This window comes from Cnephaeus nilssonii (assembly GCF_951640355.1).
Source record: "Cnephaeus nilssonii genome assembly, chromosome: 3".
In the NCBI taxonomy this organism is placed as follows: Eukaryota; Metazoa; Chordata; class Mammalia; order Chiroptera; family Vespertilionidae; genus Cnephaeus; species Cnephaeus nilssonii.
Genome location: NC_137074.1, coordinates 1,672,010 through 1,689,689, shown reverse-complemented (window position 1 = coordinate 1,689,689; position 17,680 = coordinate 1,672,010). Strand labels below are relative to the sequence as shown.

The window sequence follows — 17,680 nt, the reverse complement described above, 5'->3', positions numbered from 1 at the left end:
AAATAGGCCACACTCTGGTCGCCTGTATCGCTGGGTCGATCATTCAGCCTTAAAGTCTTAGGCAGGGTCACCTGATGGGCCATGTTTAGGTCACCCACCTGCCCTCAGCCGGGGTCACACTGCTGCTCACCTGACAATGGGTGCCAAGCTCGGCAGCCCCTCCCCCCACCCCTGGGACAAAGGTCTGGCCCCACAGCTGAAGCGATGTTGCAACAGCAAGGGGTTCAGGAAGACACAAAGCCCAGTGTCTGGCCTGGCCGGCGTAGCTCAGTGGATAGAGCGTCCGCCTGGGGACTGAATGGTCCCGGATTCGATTCTGGTCAAGGGCACGTGCCCAGGTTGTGGGCTTAATCCCCAGTAGGGGAAATGCAGGAGGCAGCCAATCGGTGATTCTCTCTCATTGATTTTTCTATATCTTCCTCTCCCTTTCTCTCTGAAATCAATAAAAATGTATTTTTTTAAAGTTTTTTTAAAATATATTTTTCTTGATTTCAGAGAGGAAGCAGGGGAGGGAAAGAAAGAGGGAAACATCAGTGATGAGAGAGAATCATCTGCATGCCCCCCACTGGGTATCAAGCCCGAAACCTGGGCATGTGCCCTGACCGGAATCGAATCTGGGACCCTTCAGTCCCCAGGCTGACGCTCCACTGAGCAAACCGGCCAGAGCAAATCCAGTTTATTTTTGAAGTTGGCTTCTCAACTCTGGGCTGCTTTTGAGCAATCCTTCCATGTAAACGGTGCCCCACCTCCACCGTCTGAGAGAGACCATCTGGTGGCCCTTCTTTCTCAAGCCAGGCAAGCCTGTTTACCACACATGAGGCCGTTCTCTCTTACCTGGAGCCTGTGGTAAATTAACGCTTAGAAATTCAAAGTACAAACAATCCAAATGTCCCTCAGCTACTGCATCGATAACAACGTGGTCTAGCCATACACTGGGGTGTTCTTTGGTCTTTAAAAGGAATGAAGTGCAGACACACTACGACCTGGACGGTGAAACGTTAGGCTAAGCAGGAGGACCCAGTGCCCTGTGGACACACCGTTGGTTCTGTTTACGTGGAATTCCCGGAACAGGCAAATCCCGAGACGGAGAGGATCGGTGTTTGTCCAGGACTGTGGGATAGAGAGAGCCTCTGGGGTCGATGACTGAAGGGTGCAGGGTTTCTCTGGGGAACAGAATTTCTAAAGTTGACTGTGTTGATTGTCCGTCACCCCATGAACATTGCCTAAAGCCACTGGACTGAACTGTGCCCTTTAAACAGGTGTGTTGTGTGGCTGTGACTTCCATCTCAATAAAACTTCCCCAAGAAAGGTACAATTCCTCTGTCACTGTAAAACAATTAATTCATGGTTTTTGGAGTACATCAAGATTACATGTAATCTTATGTTATAAAACACATCACACTTACATGATAATGTTCCACAGGCAGCATATGAAGCCACGCAGGTGAACACGGACAGGACTTCATGCTTTGTGACAGAGCGTTTTAAACACTGTCTGTGGCCGTCCTAGCCCTCAGGCCCTCCACCTGGGAACCTGGCCCTTCTTGGGGGTGAGCTCGTTCAAGACGCCACCTCCCGAGCCCACCTGTGCTCAGCACTGCATGAGAGCCCGGAGATTGGAATGTTCTGGATCTACTTCACGTGGCAAAAAAGATTCACAAATGGAAATATTGGTGGAACTGAAAGTCCAACTGCATTTAAGAAGTAGTTTTGGCCCGGCCGGCGTGGCTCAGTGGTGGAGTGCTGATCTATGAACCAGGAGATCCTGGTTTGATTCCCAGTGGGGGTGTGCAGGAGGCAGCTAATCAATGGTTCTCTCTCATCATCGATATTTCTAACTCCCCTCTTCCTTCCTCTCGCTCTAAAAAAAAAATTTTAAAAAGGCATAAAAATGCCAACTCCTGAGCCCACCTGTACTCACAGCAATGAAAGCCTGGGCCCAGGAGAGAGATCGTAGTCTTACAGTTGGAGGCTCACGCCCCGCCCCCCCAAAAAAATGCAAACATTCACTGTGGTGCGAAGGCCCTGAAGGAGGAGCCACCCAAAGCCAGGCCAATGGGACAGGGTGTGAAAATAATCATAAAGGAGTCGCTTTAAAATGGAGCTGTCCACCCCCCCCCCCCCCCAGGAGCCGCCTGGCAGGCTCATGCCTCCGACCTTCGGGGGTGAAAACGGCAAACTGACCTGTGCTCTGGGCCTGAAGCACACTGTGCGCCGAAGAACTGCTTGCAAGGATAACAAGAACGCAGGTGAGACTAAGGACAGGACTAGTGACCTGAAGGTTCAATACATGGTTGAGAATTAGGCTACTCTGCTGCCTCATCTGAACCCAGAAATGCTGGCTTTCTACGGATGCGATTGTTCCCTCCCTTTCCCCTAACTGCGCCTGGCCTCCCTCTCCTGATCGGAGTCCTGCTGGGGTTTCCCCAAACAGCTATCCTCTCTCTTTTTTAATCCTACATAATAAAACCCTCACGTGCAAATTGACCAAACGGCGGAATGACCGGCGGAACGACCAGTCGCTATGACATGCACTGACCACTGACCAGCGACTGGAGGTGATCGGGGCACCAGGCCACCAGCCAAAGCAGGTGCGGGGGGAGGGGGAGGATCGCCCCACAGGTGGCCCTGATCCCCAGCCAGGCCTGGGGACCCTACCCCATATATTGGGAACAGTCTCTTAGATTTAAAAATTAAGACCTGGCAAGGCTGCTCTAACACTGAGAAAACAGGATGATGCAGCGATGACACGCATGGACTCTGGCTTGCACATTTTGTGGTCAGCCCTGATTCTGACACTTATAACTGTGTGACAAAGCCAATTACTTAACTTCTCTCTGCTTCAGTTTTTCCACCCATAAGATGGGGAAAATGGTACTACTGCCTCAGGAGGATCGTGTTATGTACTACTTTTTATAATCAGCGCAAAATGTAGCTGCCCATACAATAGCAAGATGCCTTTCACCTGTGTGAGAAGTATGGTCACTGGTGCATGCAGCGTCCCGGATTGCAAGAGGGATGTCCGACTGCCGGTTTAGGCCCGACATCCCCCGAGGAGTCCAGATTGTGAGAGGGCGCAGGCTAGGCTGAGGGGCACCTCCTCCCCCCACCCCCGTGCAGGACTTCATGCGCCGGGCCTCTAGTGTTAAACAGAATGCTTGTTGCCCTCACTTCAGAAGGCCTGTTATCATTTAGGTGGCCAAAGGCGTGTCCAGCCGGGGGAGGGGAGGAGGCTGAAGCTTCTACTTGCTTTTAGTTTCTCTCTCGGAGGAAGGTGGGATAATACAAACCCCTGGCGTGCACTGAGGCACCACGAGGCTGAGGGAGGCCGGCTGTAGGAGGTTGCTAGGCCGCTATCGGAAATACCACAGACGGGGGGGCGTGACCACAGAGAAGGCCACAGCCTGGCCTCAGCACCCAGCGCCGGCATCCGAGGCCCAGTAACTCTTTGTTGTGGGGCGTCCTGTCCTGCGCATTGTAGGGTGCTGAGCAGCTGCCCTGCCCTGGTCTCTACCCACTCGACGCCAGTAACCACGTCCAACTGTAACCATCAAAAATGTCTCCACTCCCAACTGTAACCATCAAAAATGTCTCCACTCCCAACTGTAACCATCAAAAATGTCTCCACGCCGGCTGCCGCGGCTCCGTGGCTGAGCACTGACCTGTGAACCAGGAGGTCACTGTTCCATTTCCGGTCAGGGCACCTACCTCAGTTGCAGGCTCAATCCCAGGCCCAGTAGGGGCGTGTGGGAAGCAACCAATTGCCGTGTCCAGCACACATGGATGTATCTCTCTCTGTATCTCCCCCCGCCCCCCGCCCTTCCACTTTCTCTAAAAAAACAATGGAAAAAATATCCTTGGGTGAGGATTAACAACAACAAAAAAGAATGGTAACTACATGAGTATGTTAACTAGCTTGATTGTGGTGAATATGTCAATATATGCGTATATCGAACTACCAAGTTGTAGACCTTAAATATACACAATATTTGTCATCACTCCTCGGTAAAGCGGGACGCAGCTGCTGAAGGCGAGGAAAGCAAGGGGGGAGGCTGGGGAGGGTGCTAATCGTAGGGCCCAGGGAGCTGGCGCGCACTTGTCCTCCCACGAGTGGCTGCCGTTAGGGGAGTGGCATACGTTATTCATAATTTCAAGGACCAGCTCCAGTCAAATAAGTCATCACATGAATTCAACGCCAAATGGCCATCAGGCACCCTGGCCGGAAGGGCAGTTTTCATGAACAAAGATGCCCCAACCCTGAGGGGGACCCTCGCTGACCACCGGAGGGTCGTTGAGTAGCTGGCCAGCCGGCGGGGCAGAGGGAAAAGGGGACCAACCCCAAATGAGTGTGACTCCTGTCAGGACACCCTCCCTTAGCTCACACTCGTTGAACGAGGTAAACTAACTTCCGCCTTCTTTCTCTTCAAGCCGACAGTCTATGGCAAGCTCTTCCCTGACCAGAGAGTAAGAAATGAATGCAGCGCTAGCCAGTGTGGCTCAGTGGATACAGTGTCCGCCTGTGGACTGAAAGGTCCCGGGTTCGATTCCTGTCCAGGGCATGTACCTCGGTTCCAGGTTCCTGGGCCCTGGTCGGGGCTCGTGCAGGAGGCAACCAATCGATGCCTCTCTCTCGCATCGATGTCTCTCCCTGTCTCTCCCTCTCCCTTCCACTCTCTCTAAAATCAATGGGAAAATATCCTCCACTGAGGATTAAGAAGAAGAATGCAGATGCCACCTAGGAAAGCATTTTCACGGGGATTCTAAAAACTGTAGCTGCAGCCCTAACCGATTTGGCTCAGTGGATAGAGCGTCGGTCTGCGGACTGAAGGGTCCCGGGTTTGATTCCGGTCAAGGGCATGTGCCTTGGTTGCGGGCACATCCCCAGTAGGGGGTGTGCAGGAGGCAGCTGATGTTTCTCTCTCATCGATGTTTCTAACTCTCTATCCCTCTCCCTTCCTCTCTGTAAAAATCAATAAAATATATTTTTTAAAAAACTGTGGCTGCAGAGGATACTGTTTGCAAAGGGCACTGGACAATGTCGGCTCTCAGCATCCAGACTGAACCAGTCAGTCTTCAGGGAGGTGGGATCTGGGTCACCATGGCACTACAGCTCGCGGAAAGAAATTCCCTTCTTTGCAGTTACCACACAACCAGCAGACGAAAGAAACGACATGAAACGCAGGTGAGTTAAAACAGAGCCCTCCCTCGCTTTGGGCCAGGTGTGAGATTACAGCCGCCGGACAAAGGAGACGTGGCGTGGCCCGGGCCGCGCTGCGCAGGCGGCCAACACGTGTCATGTCACCGCGGAGTCAGGACGTCTGGTGTTCGGTCACTTTCTAAAGTCGCGTCATCTACTTCCCACCCCTCAGCAACACGAGTAAAGGTTTGGATGCGCTCACTGAGTTCTTGTCTATTCCCCTGTTTACGGAAAACGTTGTTTCAAAATGCTCGACTACAGTGTGAGAACACGGGATTGTGAAAAAGATGCTCTAAACTAGAAAACGTCATGAACATCGATTTTCAACCGTTTTTCACTTCATGACACACATAAACTAAATACTAAAAATCTGCAGCACACCAAAAATATGTATATTTTTGCCGATCTGAGAAGAAACATAGGTATAATTTTGATTCATTCACACCGGATGGCTATTGTGGTGTTGGCTGCTGTCATTTTTTTATTTGACAACCTAAGAGAAAAGCGGTCAGTACTTGCTCTAGCTGGTTTGGCTCAGTGGATAGAGCATTGGCCTTCGGACTGGAGGGTCCCGGGTTCAATTCCGGTAAGGGCACATGCTCTGGTTGTGGGCTCAACCCCCAGTGGGGGGCGTGCGGGAGGTGGCCGATCGATGATTCTCTCTCATCATTGACATTTCTATCTCTCTCTCCCTTCCTCTCTGAAATCAATAAAAATATGTATTTTTTAAATTTTTTTTAAAAAAGGTCAGTACCCGACTAAATAGTCAGGTAGTGCATTTTTTAAAAAATATATTTTATTGATTTTTTACAGAGAGGAAGGGAGAGAGATAGAGAGTTAGAAACATCGATCAGCTGCCTCCTGCACACCCCCCACTGGGGATGTGCCTGCAACCAAGGTACATGCCCCTGACCGGAATCAAACCCGGGACCTTTCAGTCTGCAGGCCGATGCTCTGTCCGCTGAGCCACACCGGCTTCGGCGGGTAGTGCATGTTTTAAAAATTGTCGTGGCACACCAGTTGGAAATTGCTGATCTAACCCAACATACTTTCAAGTTAGTCCTGCCCTGGCCGGGGTGGCTCAGTTGATGGCGCATCATCCCATGCACCGAAAGGTTGCCGGTTTGATTCCCAGTCGGGGCACATGCCCCGGTGGCAGGTCCTGTCCCCTGGCTCAGGGTGGATACAGGAAGCAAGTGACAGATGTTTCTCCCTCATATGGATATTTCTCTCTCTCCCCCTCGCTTCCTCTCTCTAAAATCAATAAAAACATATTCAAAATAATAATAAAAAACTGATCCTCTGAAAAGAGAAATGGACTTACAATTCTAGTCCTAGCTTTGCCATTTAACAACTTAAACGAGTCACTTACAAGATGCAAACATCAAAGTGAGATTTGTGATGGCAGCTTTGTGAAACGCTAAGTGCCATGCAAGTCTGAGTGTGTGGTGAGCGGCACGGATGCTTTCCAACGCCGTGTTTAAGATCCTGGCTAGAAGGGTCAACACCTGTAGGAACGTTCATGCTCACTGTTTGCCTGTAGGGAAATCCCCCTGCATCAGCAGGTAAAGCTTTCCCTGTGCACCTAGAGAGAAGGTAACACATTATTATGTTGTCTGTCCCTCAGGAGCTCCGGACAGCTAGGACCTAGTTCCGGCTCTTTTTAAGAGGCATAGTCACAATAAAAATACTGCTTAACGTGCCAGGCACTGTGCCAAGTGGTTTATATAATGGTGCAACTCTCACAAAAACCCAGTGAGTCTGGTGCAATTGTTTCATCACATGTAAAGTGGGGAAACAGCAGCATTTGCCTCAAAGGCTTTTGTAAGGATTACTGGACTTATTTAAAAGCTCTTGGCACCATGTCTGGCAAAAACTAAGTGCCACATACACGTTTACCAGTGACCGGTGCTCTCATCTTACAGACAAACAGGCGCAGAGAAAAGCGAATGAAAGGATTTTAAAACCAGGTCTGACTCCCAAGCTTCTTTTTCTTTCCTTGTTTTAACTACCTGCCCATAGTAAGTCTCCACTTTAAGCCAGGAGACCCCTGTTTTGACTTTGCCCTCGACTGTCCTCAGCCTGTACCAACGCCCGGCTAAGCGAGCTGCTCACTAAGTACTTGCTGAGCTGATGAAGGCGGGGTGTCCAGCCGGGTTCAGACTTGGTAGATCTTTGCCCCAAAGAGGCTGTTCTGGGAAATGACTCGTCTCCCTCCCCAAAACAAGTGACTGAGGTCAAGGATCCCAGCCCTGGCCAGGTAGCTCAGTTGGTTAGAACATCTGTTCCCATACGCCAAAGTTGTGGGTTGGATCTCTGGTCAGGGCACATACAAGAAGCAACCAATGAATGCATAGATAAGTGGAACTGAAGCATAGTGACCTCCATCTTGTATAAAAAACTGCTGTTTGAAACTCTCTGCTATTGTTAGATAGTCCCTGGTCCTGTAAACTCTGTCATTATAAACTCTGTCACCTTAAGACAGTCTGCTATTCTGTAAAATGACTTTTAGTTCAAATAACAGAAAAAGATAAACTTAACTGTCTGATCTTGCAAGCTAGCCATCCAATGTAATTGACTAAAATGGACTAATACTGATAATAATTCCTATATTCTTATGCCAAGTACTAACTCATTATGTATTCAAGGTTACAACTGTCTGTAACAATAACTCACACAGAGCCCTTTGTAATATCTGCAAACAAAGAGGCTCGAAAAGTATAGATACGAGACACTTCCTCTATTTCAGGGCTGAGAGATTTGGAAGAAACACCTCCCTCTGGGCCTCGAGCAATAAATGACTCCTATTTAATTGGCTCATTAAGGCGTCTTGTATCTCATTCGATGATTGACAACAAAACAATGTTTCTCTCTCCCTTCCGTTCTCTCCCTGTTTCTCTCAAAATCAATAAATTAAAAAAATACTTCAAGCCTGGCCTCCGTGTCTCAGCAGCTGAGCCTCGCCCTATGAACCAGGGAGGTTAGGGTTCGCTTCCCAGCATGCCTGGGTTAGGGCTTGAACTCTGATAATGCAGGAGGCAGCCCATCAGTGAGTCTCTCATCACCGATGTCCCCCTCTCCCCTCCACTCTGATATCAATACCCCCCCAAAAACAAAGACTTCAAAGGTCCCAATCTATGCTGTGCACACTCTGCACGAGCCCTACACACCTCCGCCCCACTCCACGACACCTCCGCTGCACCCACAGCTCCGCTACATCCGGCTCCCTCCCACCTCGCTCACTGTAAGCGCAGGCGCACTGCGGAGTCCAGGGCGCGTCGCACTTCCCCGCGAACTACATCTCCCACAATCCCAATCGGCCGGACCACCTCCCGCTCGAGGTGGGGGGGGGAGGTGGACCAGGTCGCCCCGGGGCGGGACCGGGCCTCCTGAAATGTCCTGCCTGTGTCCTCGTGGGCAGAATTCGTTTTGAGAGAGATCTTGGGATCCCGGGAAGGTAGGACACCTGTCCCGGTTAGGTAGGACTCGGTGCCCCGCCGCCTCGCAGGTCCCCTCAGGGTAAACGGCACATGGTCTGGCCCGGAGGAGACCCCGGCCGCGCGCGGAGACTCCGGGGAGGGAAAGGGCGGCCCGCGCGCGCATGCGCGGAGGCGCGGCGTGGGGGCGGGAGCCGCGCAGCCCCTTCCCCGCGGCGGTGACGGTGAGTGGGGGCCCGGCGGGGTGTGTCCCGCGTGGGGATGGACGCTCCCCCGCGGCGACCCCCGTTGGCACTGCCACCACCTCCCAACTACTCTGAAAGCCCTGGACCCCAGTTGTCCACAAAGGTGGGGTCCCGGGCGCTCCGGTTTAGCGTTCACACATCCAAATGCCTCTCAGTTAGACCTCTGCCGCCGTTGCATTGCCCTTCCCGTGCCCGGTCTCCTGCACGCACCGTCTGTTTGTACAGAACAGCTGACATGTTGAGGGGGGGGCTCCCCTTTTACTGGGCTTCCCCGCAGGCAGCAGCTAGCTCCTCCCTGACGAGCCTGGAGATGAACGGCTTGGATGCTCCATTCATTCAGCCCGGTGTCACACTAGCTGCAGGCTTTGCCACGTCCTTCCTCTGGGTCGCGTGTGTGTAAGTCTTCTCATCGTCCTTGAGATGAGGACACAGTCGAACACCAAGGGAACAGTGGTGCTGATGAAGTTTATCGCCAGCCGGGGATGCAGACAAACATTTTTTAAAAATATACTTTTATTGATTTTTAGAGAGGGAGGGAGAGGGAGCGATAGAAACATCAATGATGGGATCATCAGTGATGGACTGCCTCCTTGGGGACTGAGCCCACAGTCCAGGCACGTGCCCTGACCATAGGTTGCGGCTCACCCAGGCAGCTGGGCCAGACATTTGAGGGTGCCCTAACCCTAACCATTTGGCTTACACTGTGCTTGGTTATGCGACTTGGTGATGCTGCTTAATCTTCTGGGCTTACATTTTCTCTTAAAAATAGGAGACTGGATTAGTTGATCTCTAAGAACTTGCCTGCTCTAAAATTCTGTGCTTAGTGAGTAGAATCCAGATTATATCACAATGTGTTAACGCTAGACATCATCAACTTCCACTTCTCTGCTAACATTAGTGAAATATAGCTAGAAGAATGTTGGCAGCCTGACCGGTTTGGCTCAGAGGATAGAGCGTCAGCCTGCGGACTCAAGGGTCCCAGGTTCGATTCCGGTCAAGGGCATGTACCTTGGTTGTGGGCACATCCCCAGTAGGGGGTGTGCAGGAGGCAGCTGGTGGATGTTTCTCTCTCATTGATGTTTCTAACTCTCTCTTCCTCTCTGTAAAAAATCAATAAATTATAGATTTTTTTAAAAAAGAATGTTGGCAGCCGCCTTAGGAAGAACTGCCCCATATTGTGCTTGCAATTTCTTCCTTGTTGCTGAAAATATGAAATTAGCAGATAATCCAACTCTCGTCCCCTTTATTTGTTGTCATTTTATAGATCATTGCTAGGAAGAACTCTGGGCGTGATAACACCTTGTATGTGATGATGGCTCAACTCTTAAGATCTCGTCTGATAAACGCTGCAGTGATTCGTAATCGAACGAACATGCTTCCATCTCTTGGAGTCGTTAGAAACAGGATGATGTCAACTCAGAAATCACCAAAGAAGATGAGAGAATATTACAGGCGGCTGAATCTGGAAGAAGGATGCTCTGCAGACGATGTCAGGGAATCTTTTCGGAAGCTCGCCAAGCAATACCATCCAGACAGTGGCTCTCCCACGGCGGATTCTGCGACGTTTATAAAGATTGAAGAAGCGTACAGAGAGGTGCGCTCCCACGTGATGCAGCAAACCAACTCCAGGCAGAAGGAAATCGAAGATGCAGAGGACGAGGAAGAAAACTCCAAATATAAAGCACCCCAGCACAGGCATTACTTGAGTTTCGAAGGTATTGGTTTTGGAACGCCAAGTCAACGAGAGAAGCAGTACAGGCAGTTTAGAGCGGACCGTGCCGCTGAGCAAGTGTTGGAATATCAAAAGCAGAAACTGCATAGCCAGTACTTCCCTGAAGGTTTAACTGTCAAAGATGTGAGACACAGTAAAGAACAAAAGATAACTCAAGCAATAGAGCGGTTAGTGGAGGATCTCATTCAGGAGTCAATGGCCAGGGGAGACTTCGATAACCTCAGTGGGAAAGGAAAACCTCTACAGAAGTTTTCTGGCTGTTCGTATATTGACCCCATGACTCACAACCTGAACAGAATATTGATAGATAACGGATACCAACCAGAATGGATCCTAATGCAAAAGGAGATAAAGGATACTATTGATCAACTCCGAGAGTCCATTGTAGTGTCCAGGAAAAAACTGGGGAACCCCATGACGCCCACTGAACAGAAACAGTGGAACCAAGTTTGTGAGCAGTTTCGGGAAGACATCAGAAAACTAAACAAGCGAGTGAACGATTTTAATTTGATTGTTCCCCTCCTAACCAGGCAAAAAGTCCATTTTGATGCGCAGAAAGAAATCGCGAGAGCCCAGGGAATATATGAGACCCTTATCAAATCCACAGAAGTCGCAGACGGAAACCCAAACAGCGTTGATCAGGGCGAAGGGGAGAAAACACCCGGAGTCAAGACAGGGTTTTTCAACTGGACGAATATGTGGAAATTCATTAAAACCTGACCGTGTCAGCGTTCACAGTCCCGCCCCAAATCATCTTCCGCTGCACTGACATCACACATCGAGGCTCGGATGTATGGCTGTTACACAGGCGCTAGAGAACCGTGTGCCGTACTTTTCACAAAACTGGTCACAGCTCCGGTGATGTGTAAGGAGAAGGCTGGAAGAGACTGTCACGGAAATGTTCAGCCAGCTTTGCTCTGGGAAAATAGCAAGGGAAGAAGAGACGCCCTAAGAAAAAACAATTTAATCCATTTCCAAGTTTAGTTGTCAGTCATCAGGTGAGATGCGGGAGGACAGGGGCTTGGGCTGGGAATCATAAAGGGTATTCCAAACGTCGTAGTGCAGATTTAAACTCTAATAACTTCAAACCAGTTGCATTTGCCAGTTGCAAACACCGGCACTTCAACAACAACAACAACAACAAACCCAAAACATCAAAAGTCATCAACCTGAACAAGAATGTAGGCAGCTGGGTCATCAAAGCTCAAAACTGTTGTAAGGCTTTGGGACCCTGTGGGTGGAAATGTTAAGATGAGGACATCAGCCTCGGGAGTCACTGCTTTTCCTTATGAAGGTCTTCTCTGCGTGCACTGAATTTTAAAAAGTATATCTGGGTTGTACTTTTTCCTCCCTAGCTTCACGATCCATTGGCTGCAGAAATGGCCCGGCCATGCTGGTGACATAGCTGTTCTAGAAATCGATCCTGTGTCCCCTGTTAGAGAGTTTTGAGGGCATATTCCGATCTTCCAGGAGTGAAAAACCCCTGGGCTCAACGGAAACGTGAGATTTCACTTCTGGCTTCCTCTCTCCTCAGAGATTGAAATGATAGGTTTGCATACACGTACCTGAGGCCTGTCTCTCTCATGTGTGGGACTCCCCAGAGCCGTTGTCAGCCACATGACAATCTCAGTTTCCTGCCTTCGGGTTCGAATTTCCTGTCTTAGGAACCCTTCGGTGAACAAGGACAAGATGCCTGAACGTTGCACCTTTGGCAGATGACACGAGTTTGACATTGGTCAGATGGTTGTGTCCCGTCCACGTTAAGAAAAGCTGCCTTTCTGAGGTCCGTGTAAGTGCTCTGGCCACAGAACTGGACAACCGGAAGGGTCTGGAGAGTGGTCAAAAGGAGCAGGTCATGTCCTCGCCTACCCCAGAGCGCTGCGTTCTGGACGCGGTTCAGAGCGTGGCACAGGCCATCTCGTGTGTGAAGAACAGCTATTCTGTGAAACGTGAGAGTTAAAACAAAACTACATCTTCAAAAGGAAATTTCAGACCCTTTTGCTTAGAGATGGGCATTGATTGCTATAGTATGTGATTATTTTGTTGATGAGTTATTTGGCTTCTAGAATGATAGCATTACTCCAAACAAAATGGTGACCAGCACAACACACGAGTATAGCTTTATAGTGAGGGCTAAGTTCCGGAACATCGAGAAGGCTATGATTCTGTGAGTCTTGCTAAGAAGGGAATTCAGTGTGTGACACCAGTTGCATTGAAGGACCATAAGCAAGGAAAGCACTTTCAATATTGGATAATGGGAAGGTGGAATGATCAGAAAACTCTGGTAAATCCTTAAGTTCAGCACAGCACACTTTATATTTGTAAATGTTAATAAAGTTAATTTTCATGATTAATCAATGGTCCACTGTTACATAAACAGCTAATAATAATAACCACTGGGGCGGGCGGACTAGAAGGGGTCAATGGAGGGGAAAGAGAGGGCATATGGAACACTTTCAACAATAAAGAGTTTAAAAATAATAATAACCGTATTTTTGGCTGACCACCTAAATGCTTTTATAAAAAAAAATCTTTTAGATGGATGATATCAAAACGGACTGTGACATAGATTATTCTTGTTAAGAAGTTAATTCTGGCCCAGGTGATGTGGCTCAGTGGTTGAGCGTCGACCTATGAACCAGGAGGTCCCGGGTTCGATTCCTGGTCAGGACACATGCCTGGGTTACGGCTTGATCATCCCCAGGAGGGGGCATGCAGGAGGCAGCCAATCAGTGTTTCTCATCACTTATGTTTCTATCTCTCTCTCCCGCTCCCTTCCTCTCTGAAACCCTAACCCTAACCCAGTGAGCTCCGGCAGTGTGATGCAGGGGAAGCGAGTGGGCTTGGAGCCAGGGAGCTCTGCGTTTCGATCCAGGTTTTGCCAGTCACTGGTTATGTGGACCTTCCTGAGCGCCCCTCTCCTCATCTGGCAAAGGAGTGCCTCAGATCCCACCTGCAGGGTTGTTGTAATCCTTAGAGGTGAACAGGAGGGGCGGGGTGCAGCGTGAGGCCTTGGTGGTTGTCAGCGGAGGCGTACTGCCCTCTAGAGGACATCTGGGAAATGGGGGGGAATCCTCAGCTGACAGTATGATTAGAGAGGTAGAGCTTCTATTAGCCCATTCCACCAGGACGCGGTGCTGGCTGGCATCTATTCTGATTGGTTGTTCAATATTTTGAACATCACCCCTGACCACAGGCGTTTTAGGAGGTGGGGCCAGGGAGGCAGGTGCTCACAATGCACAGGGCAGTCGAGCAAAAGGAGGAATTTCTCCATGTCCTGCCCAATATCAAACATCCCACCAGACCTGCATGTGGGTGAAGAGTGCGTTTATAGCCACCTAAGCCTAGGACAGAATTACATCTATACTAACAAAATGGTGATATGCAAATTGGTCAGGATGCCCTCACAGTAACAACCGAACAGCAGGCTGCGTGGGGCGACAAAGCTGGAAGGGGGTTAGCGAGGGACGACCAAATGACTGAACAGCAGGCTGCGTGGGGCGACCAGGCCAGCGGTGGGGGGGGGGCAGTTGGGGGCGACCAGGCTGTCTGGGGGCAGTTGGGGGTGACCAGGCTGGTGGGGGGGGGCAGTTAGGGGCAACCAGGACAGCAAGGGGGGCAGTTAGGGGCTACCAGGGCAGCAGGGGGGGGCAGTTAGGGGTGATCAGGCAGGCAGGCAGGCAGGCAGGTGAGCAGTTAGGAGCCAGCGGTCCTGGATTGTGAGAGGGATATCTGACTGTTGGTTTAGGACCAATCCCCAGGATCGGGCCTAAACCAGCAGTCGGACATCCCCTGAGGGGTCCCAGATTGGAGAGGGTGCAGGCTGGGCTGAGGGGACTCTTCCTCCCCGCCTTCCCCCCCATGCACCGGGCCTCTAGTTTACATATAAACAGCATACTTTTTGCATGATTTATATACACTCATCCCCCCCTCCCCCACAAAAATACAACTGCTATGAGAATTGCCTTCATTTTCTTGGGAATTTTACCAGGAATTGGACCCCATCTTAGAAAGCATTATGGCTGGCCACTGGCTCGTGGCTCTGGACCAGCACACGATTCCGGCAGTCTGCCCTGGGATGTGGGATGCAATATGTGCCAGAGGAGACTAGAGAGCGTTTTCATTTAGAACCAAATACTACTAAGCTATGATGTCGTGGCCAGCACCCCAGATGACCCCCAAAGATCCCCCCTTTTGATATTCACCTTCTGTGTGGCGCCCTCTCACAACGTCGGAGAATTGGTCTGTGTGACCAGTAGAATAGAGCCAAAGTGAGGGCATGTTTCTCTGAGGCTAGAAGCTTCCTGTTCTCTCTCTCTCTCTCTCTCTCTCTCTCTCTCTCTCTCTCTCTCTCTCTTTCTCTCTTTCTCTCTCTCTCTGTCTGCCATGTCCGAGGCAGCTGTGTGTCCAGGCATGTGCCCAGCACTGAGGCCTGCAGCCCGCAGCCAGGGGGTGAGCCGCAGGGGGAGCCTGTACCCCCAGCCGCCAGTTTAACCACATACTCATGATGGTCCTGCATCGGAATCACACAGCTAAGCTGCTCCCCAACTCCTGACCCTTAGAAACTGTGCAGCCTGACTGGGGTGGCTCAGTGGTTGAGCGTCGACCTATGAACCAGGAGGTAAGGGACATGCTCAGGTTTCGGGCTTGATCCCCAGCAGGGGGTGTGCAGGAGGCAGCCGATCAATGTTTCTCTCATCAGTGTTTCTCTCTCTCTCTTCTTCTCCCTTCCTCTTTGAAATAAAAAAAAAGAGAAAAAATAAAGAAACTGCAAAATAATGAATGTTTGCTGTATTAAGTTGCTAAATTTGGGGATGATTTGCTATCTAGCAACAGATAACTAATGTAATAGGCATACATGAGTCTTAAACATTGTTTTAAACGTATTTCATATGTGCTACTCTTCAAGTGTAATGACAATCTATAGTGTAAACATCGCGTGTTGGAGAGATTTCTTAATTTTTTGGGTCACCGCTTGTGCTTCTGTTTTATATGGTCCCCAAAGGCTCTCTACCTAACTGCTCTATGGCGTCCGGCACTACTGTATGACTGTGTCTTTTGCTGGCCCATCTGTATCCTGTTATCCACTGAAGAATTTGTCTCCATATAGGTCTTTTTTAAAAAAATGTGGTTTTTTTTATTGATTTCGGAGAGGAAGGGAGAAGGAGAGATAGAAACATCAGTGATGAGAGAGAATCATTGATTGGCTGCCTCCTGCACGCCCCACACTGGAGACGGAGCCCGCAACCCGGGCCTGTGCTGGTTCACAGGTCGACACTCAACCAGGGAGCCATGCCAGCTGAGCCAGAAGCAAGATTCGAAAACTTATTTTTAAAAAGCCAACCTTTACAGGTCAGCAATTTAATTTTTTAAGGTTGCACATATTTCAAAAGTAATTTATTAAGTGAATATTTACTGAGCACCTAGATCCTACCTCTATCAAGATGAGAGGTAATGTAATGAGAGATAATGTCAAATAATATAAATGTATTACTTGACAATTGACAAAATAATAGTCTCCGTGGAAATGAGGACTGAGAGAGTGGAAGCGTAAGGAAAGCAGGGATTGCTCCTCTCACATGTGTACTGAGATCTACAGCAGGAACGGAGTCTAGTGCATGGCACTGTGATACATTATCCCTCAGGTGCAGACGCCTAGAGTCCCATTGATAGTGCCGGGATTTACACCATGTCTTCTCAAACAACTAAGAGGTGTTTTCTGGTCGGAGGAGATGTAGAAGGGGCTTTCAAAGGCTGTTGGAGTTACACTGAAAATTCAAGATGCCGTGTCTTTATTTTTATTTTTTTAAAATATATTTTATTGATTTTTTACAGAGAGGAAGGGAGAGGGATAGAGAGTTAGAAACATTGATCAGCTGCCTCCTTCACACCTCCTACTGGGGATGTGCCTGCCACCAGGGTACATGCCCTTGACCGGAATCGAACCCGGGACCCTGCATTCCGCAGGCCGATGCTCTATCCACTGAGCCACACCGGTCAGGGCAAGAGGCCTTGTTTGTAAGGGAGACGGGAGGAAGGGACCTGACCGGAAGCAAGCTGCCTGTCTGGGTGGGTGGCCGGGAAAGCATCAGGCAGGTGCACTGCGCAGACACCTCGGGGTACAGTACTCGTTAGTGGTCTTGGACCAGTCGCTTCCCTTCCCCGGCCTCCATGGCTGAGGGGGGGCCTCCATGGCTGAGGGGGGGCCTCCATGGCTGAGGGGGGGCCTCCATGGCTGAGGGGGGGCCTCCATGGCTGGAGGGGGGGCCTCCATGGCTGAGTGGGGGGCCCCCATGGCTGAGGGGGGGGCCTCCATGGCTGAGGGGGGGCCTCCATGGCTGAGGGGGGGCCTCCATGGCTGAGTGGGGGGCCTCCATGGCTGAGGGGGGGCCTCCATGGCTGAGGGGGGGCCTCCATGGCTGGATGGGGGGCCTCCATGGCTGAGGGGGGGGCCTGCATGGCTGAGGGGGGGCCTCCATGGCTGAGGGGGGCCTCCATGGCTGGATGGGGGGCCTCCATGGCTGGATGGGGGGCCTCCATGGCTGAGGGGGGGGGCCTCCATGGCTGAGGGGGGGGCCTCCATGGCTGAGGGGGGGCCTCCATGGCTGGATGGGGGGCCTCCATGCTGGATGGGGGGCCTCCATGGCTGGATGGGGGGCCTCCATGGCTGAGGGGGGGGGGCTGCATGGCTGAGGGGGGGCCTCCATGGCTGAGGGGGGCCTCCATGGCTGAGGGGGGCCTCCATGGCTGGGTGGGGGGCCTGCATGGCTGGGTGCGGGGCTGGAGAGGGCATCCGTGCGGCCTCGGTTCCCGAGGACCCTGCTCTGGGCAGGTCGCAGCCGGTGCCTTTGGGCTGCGGGCCAAGGCCCCGAGGGCCCCGCCTTCAGGTGCAGGGGCGCAGGTGGCCTCGCCGACGCTGCTCGTGAGGTCGCTGCAGAAACGCGGCGCTGGCAGCCCCGGCGCGGCCGCCGGAGGGTCGCACGGGGCCGGTCTGCGCGGCCGCCAGTCGCACTGCGCGGAGTCCCGCAGAGCAGCGGCCGTGGCCCCGCCCCCTAGAGCCTCGCCCCGC

The 17,680-nt window shown here is 51.1% G+C and overlaps 1 protein-coding gene across 3 annotated transcripts; it reads left to right on the top strand.

Annotated features, from left to right (window-relative positions):
* The first annotated feature begins 8,571 nt into the window (after nucleotides 1–8,571).
* DNAJC28 (DnaJ heat shock protein family (Hsp40) member C28) lies at nucleotides 8,572–12,995 on the top strand. Of its 3 annotated transcripts, none has more exons than XM_079767121.1 (2): nucleotides 8,572–8,654; nucleotides 10,144–12,995. In XM_079767121.1, the coding sequence occupies exon 2, from the start codon at nucleotides 10,189–10,191 to the stop codon at nucleotides 11,329–11,331; it is 1,143 nt and encodes a 380-aa protein (XP_079623247.1). In that variant the 5' UTR covers nucleotides 8,572–8,654; nucleotides 10,144–10,188; the 3' UTR covers nucleotides 11,332–12,995. The 3 variants fall into 3 exon arrangements, with proteins under 3 accessions (XP_079623247.1, XP_079623246.1, XP_079623245.1); XM_079767120.1 differs by lacking the exon at nucleotides 8,572–8,654 and adding an exon at nucleotides 8,796–8,858; XM_079767119.1 differs by lacking the exon at nucleotides 8,572–8,654 and adding an exon at nucleotides 8,819–8,982.
* Nucleotides 12,996–17,680: the final 4,685 nt, after the last annotated feature.

What these genes read in the sequence shown, in the direction of transcription:
- DNAJC28 (XM_079767119.1), top strand. Translation starts at nt 8,896, where the DNA reads ATGGACGCTCCCCCGCGGCGACCCCCGTTGGCACTGCCACCACCTCCC. An exon ending in GACCCCAGTTGTCCACAAAG is followed by an intron (nt 8,983 to 10,143) that starts GTGGGGTCCCGG and finishes GTCATTTTATAG; the next exon opens with ATCATTGCTAGGAAGAACTC.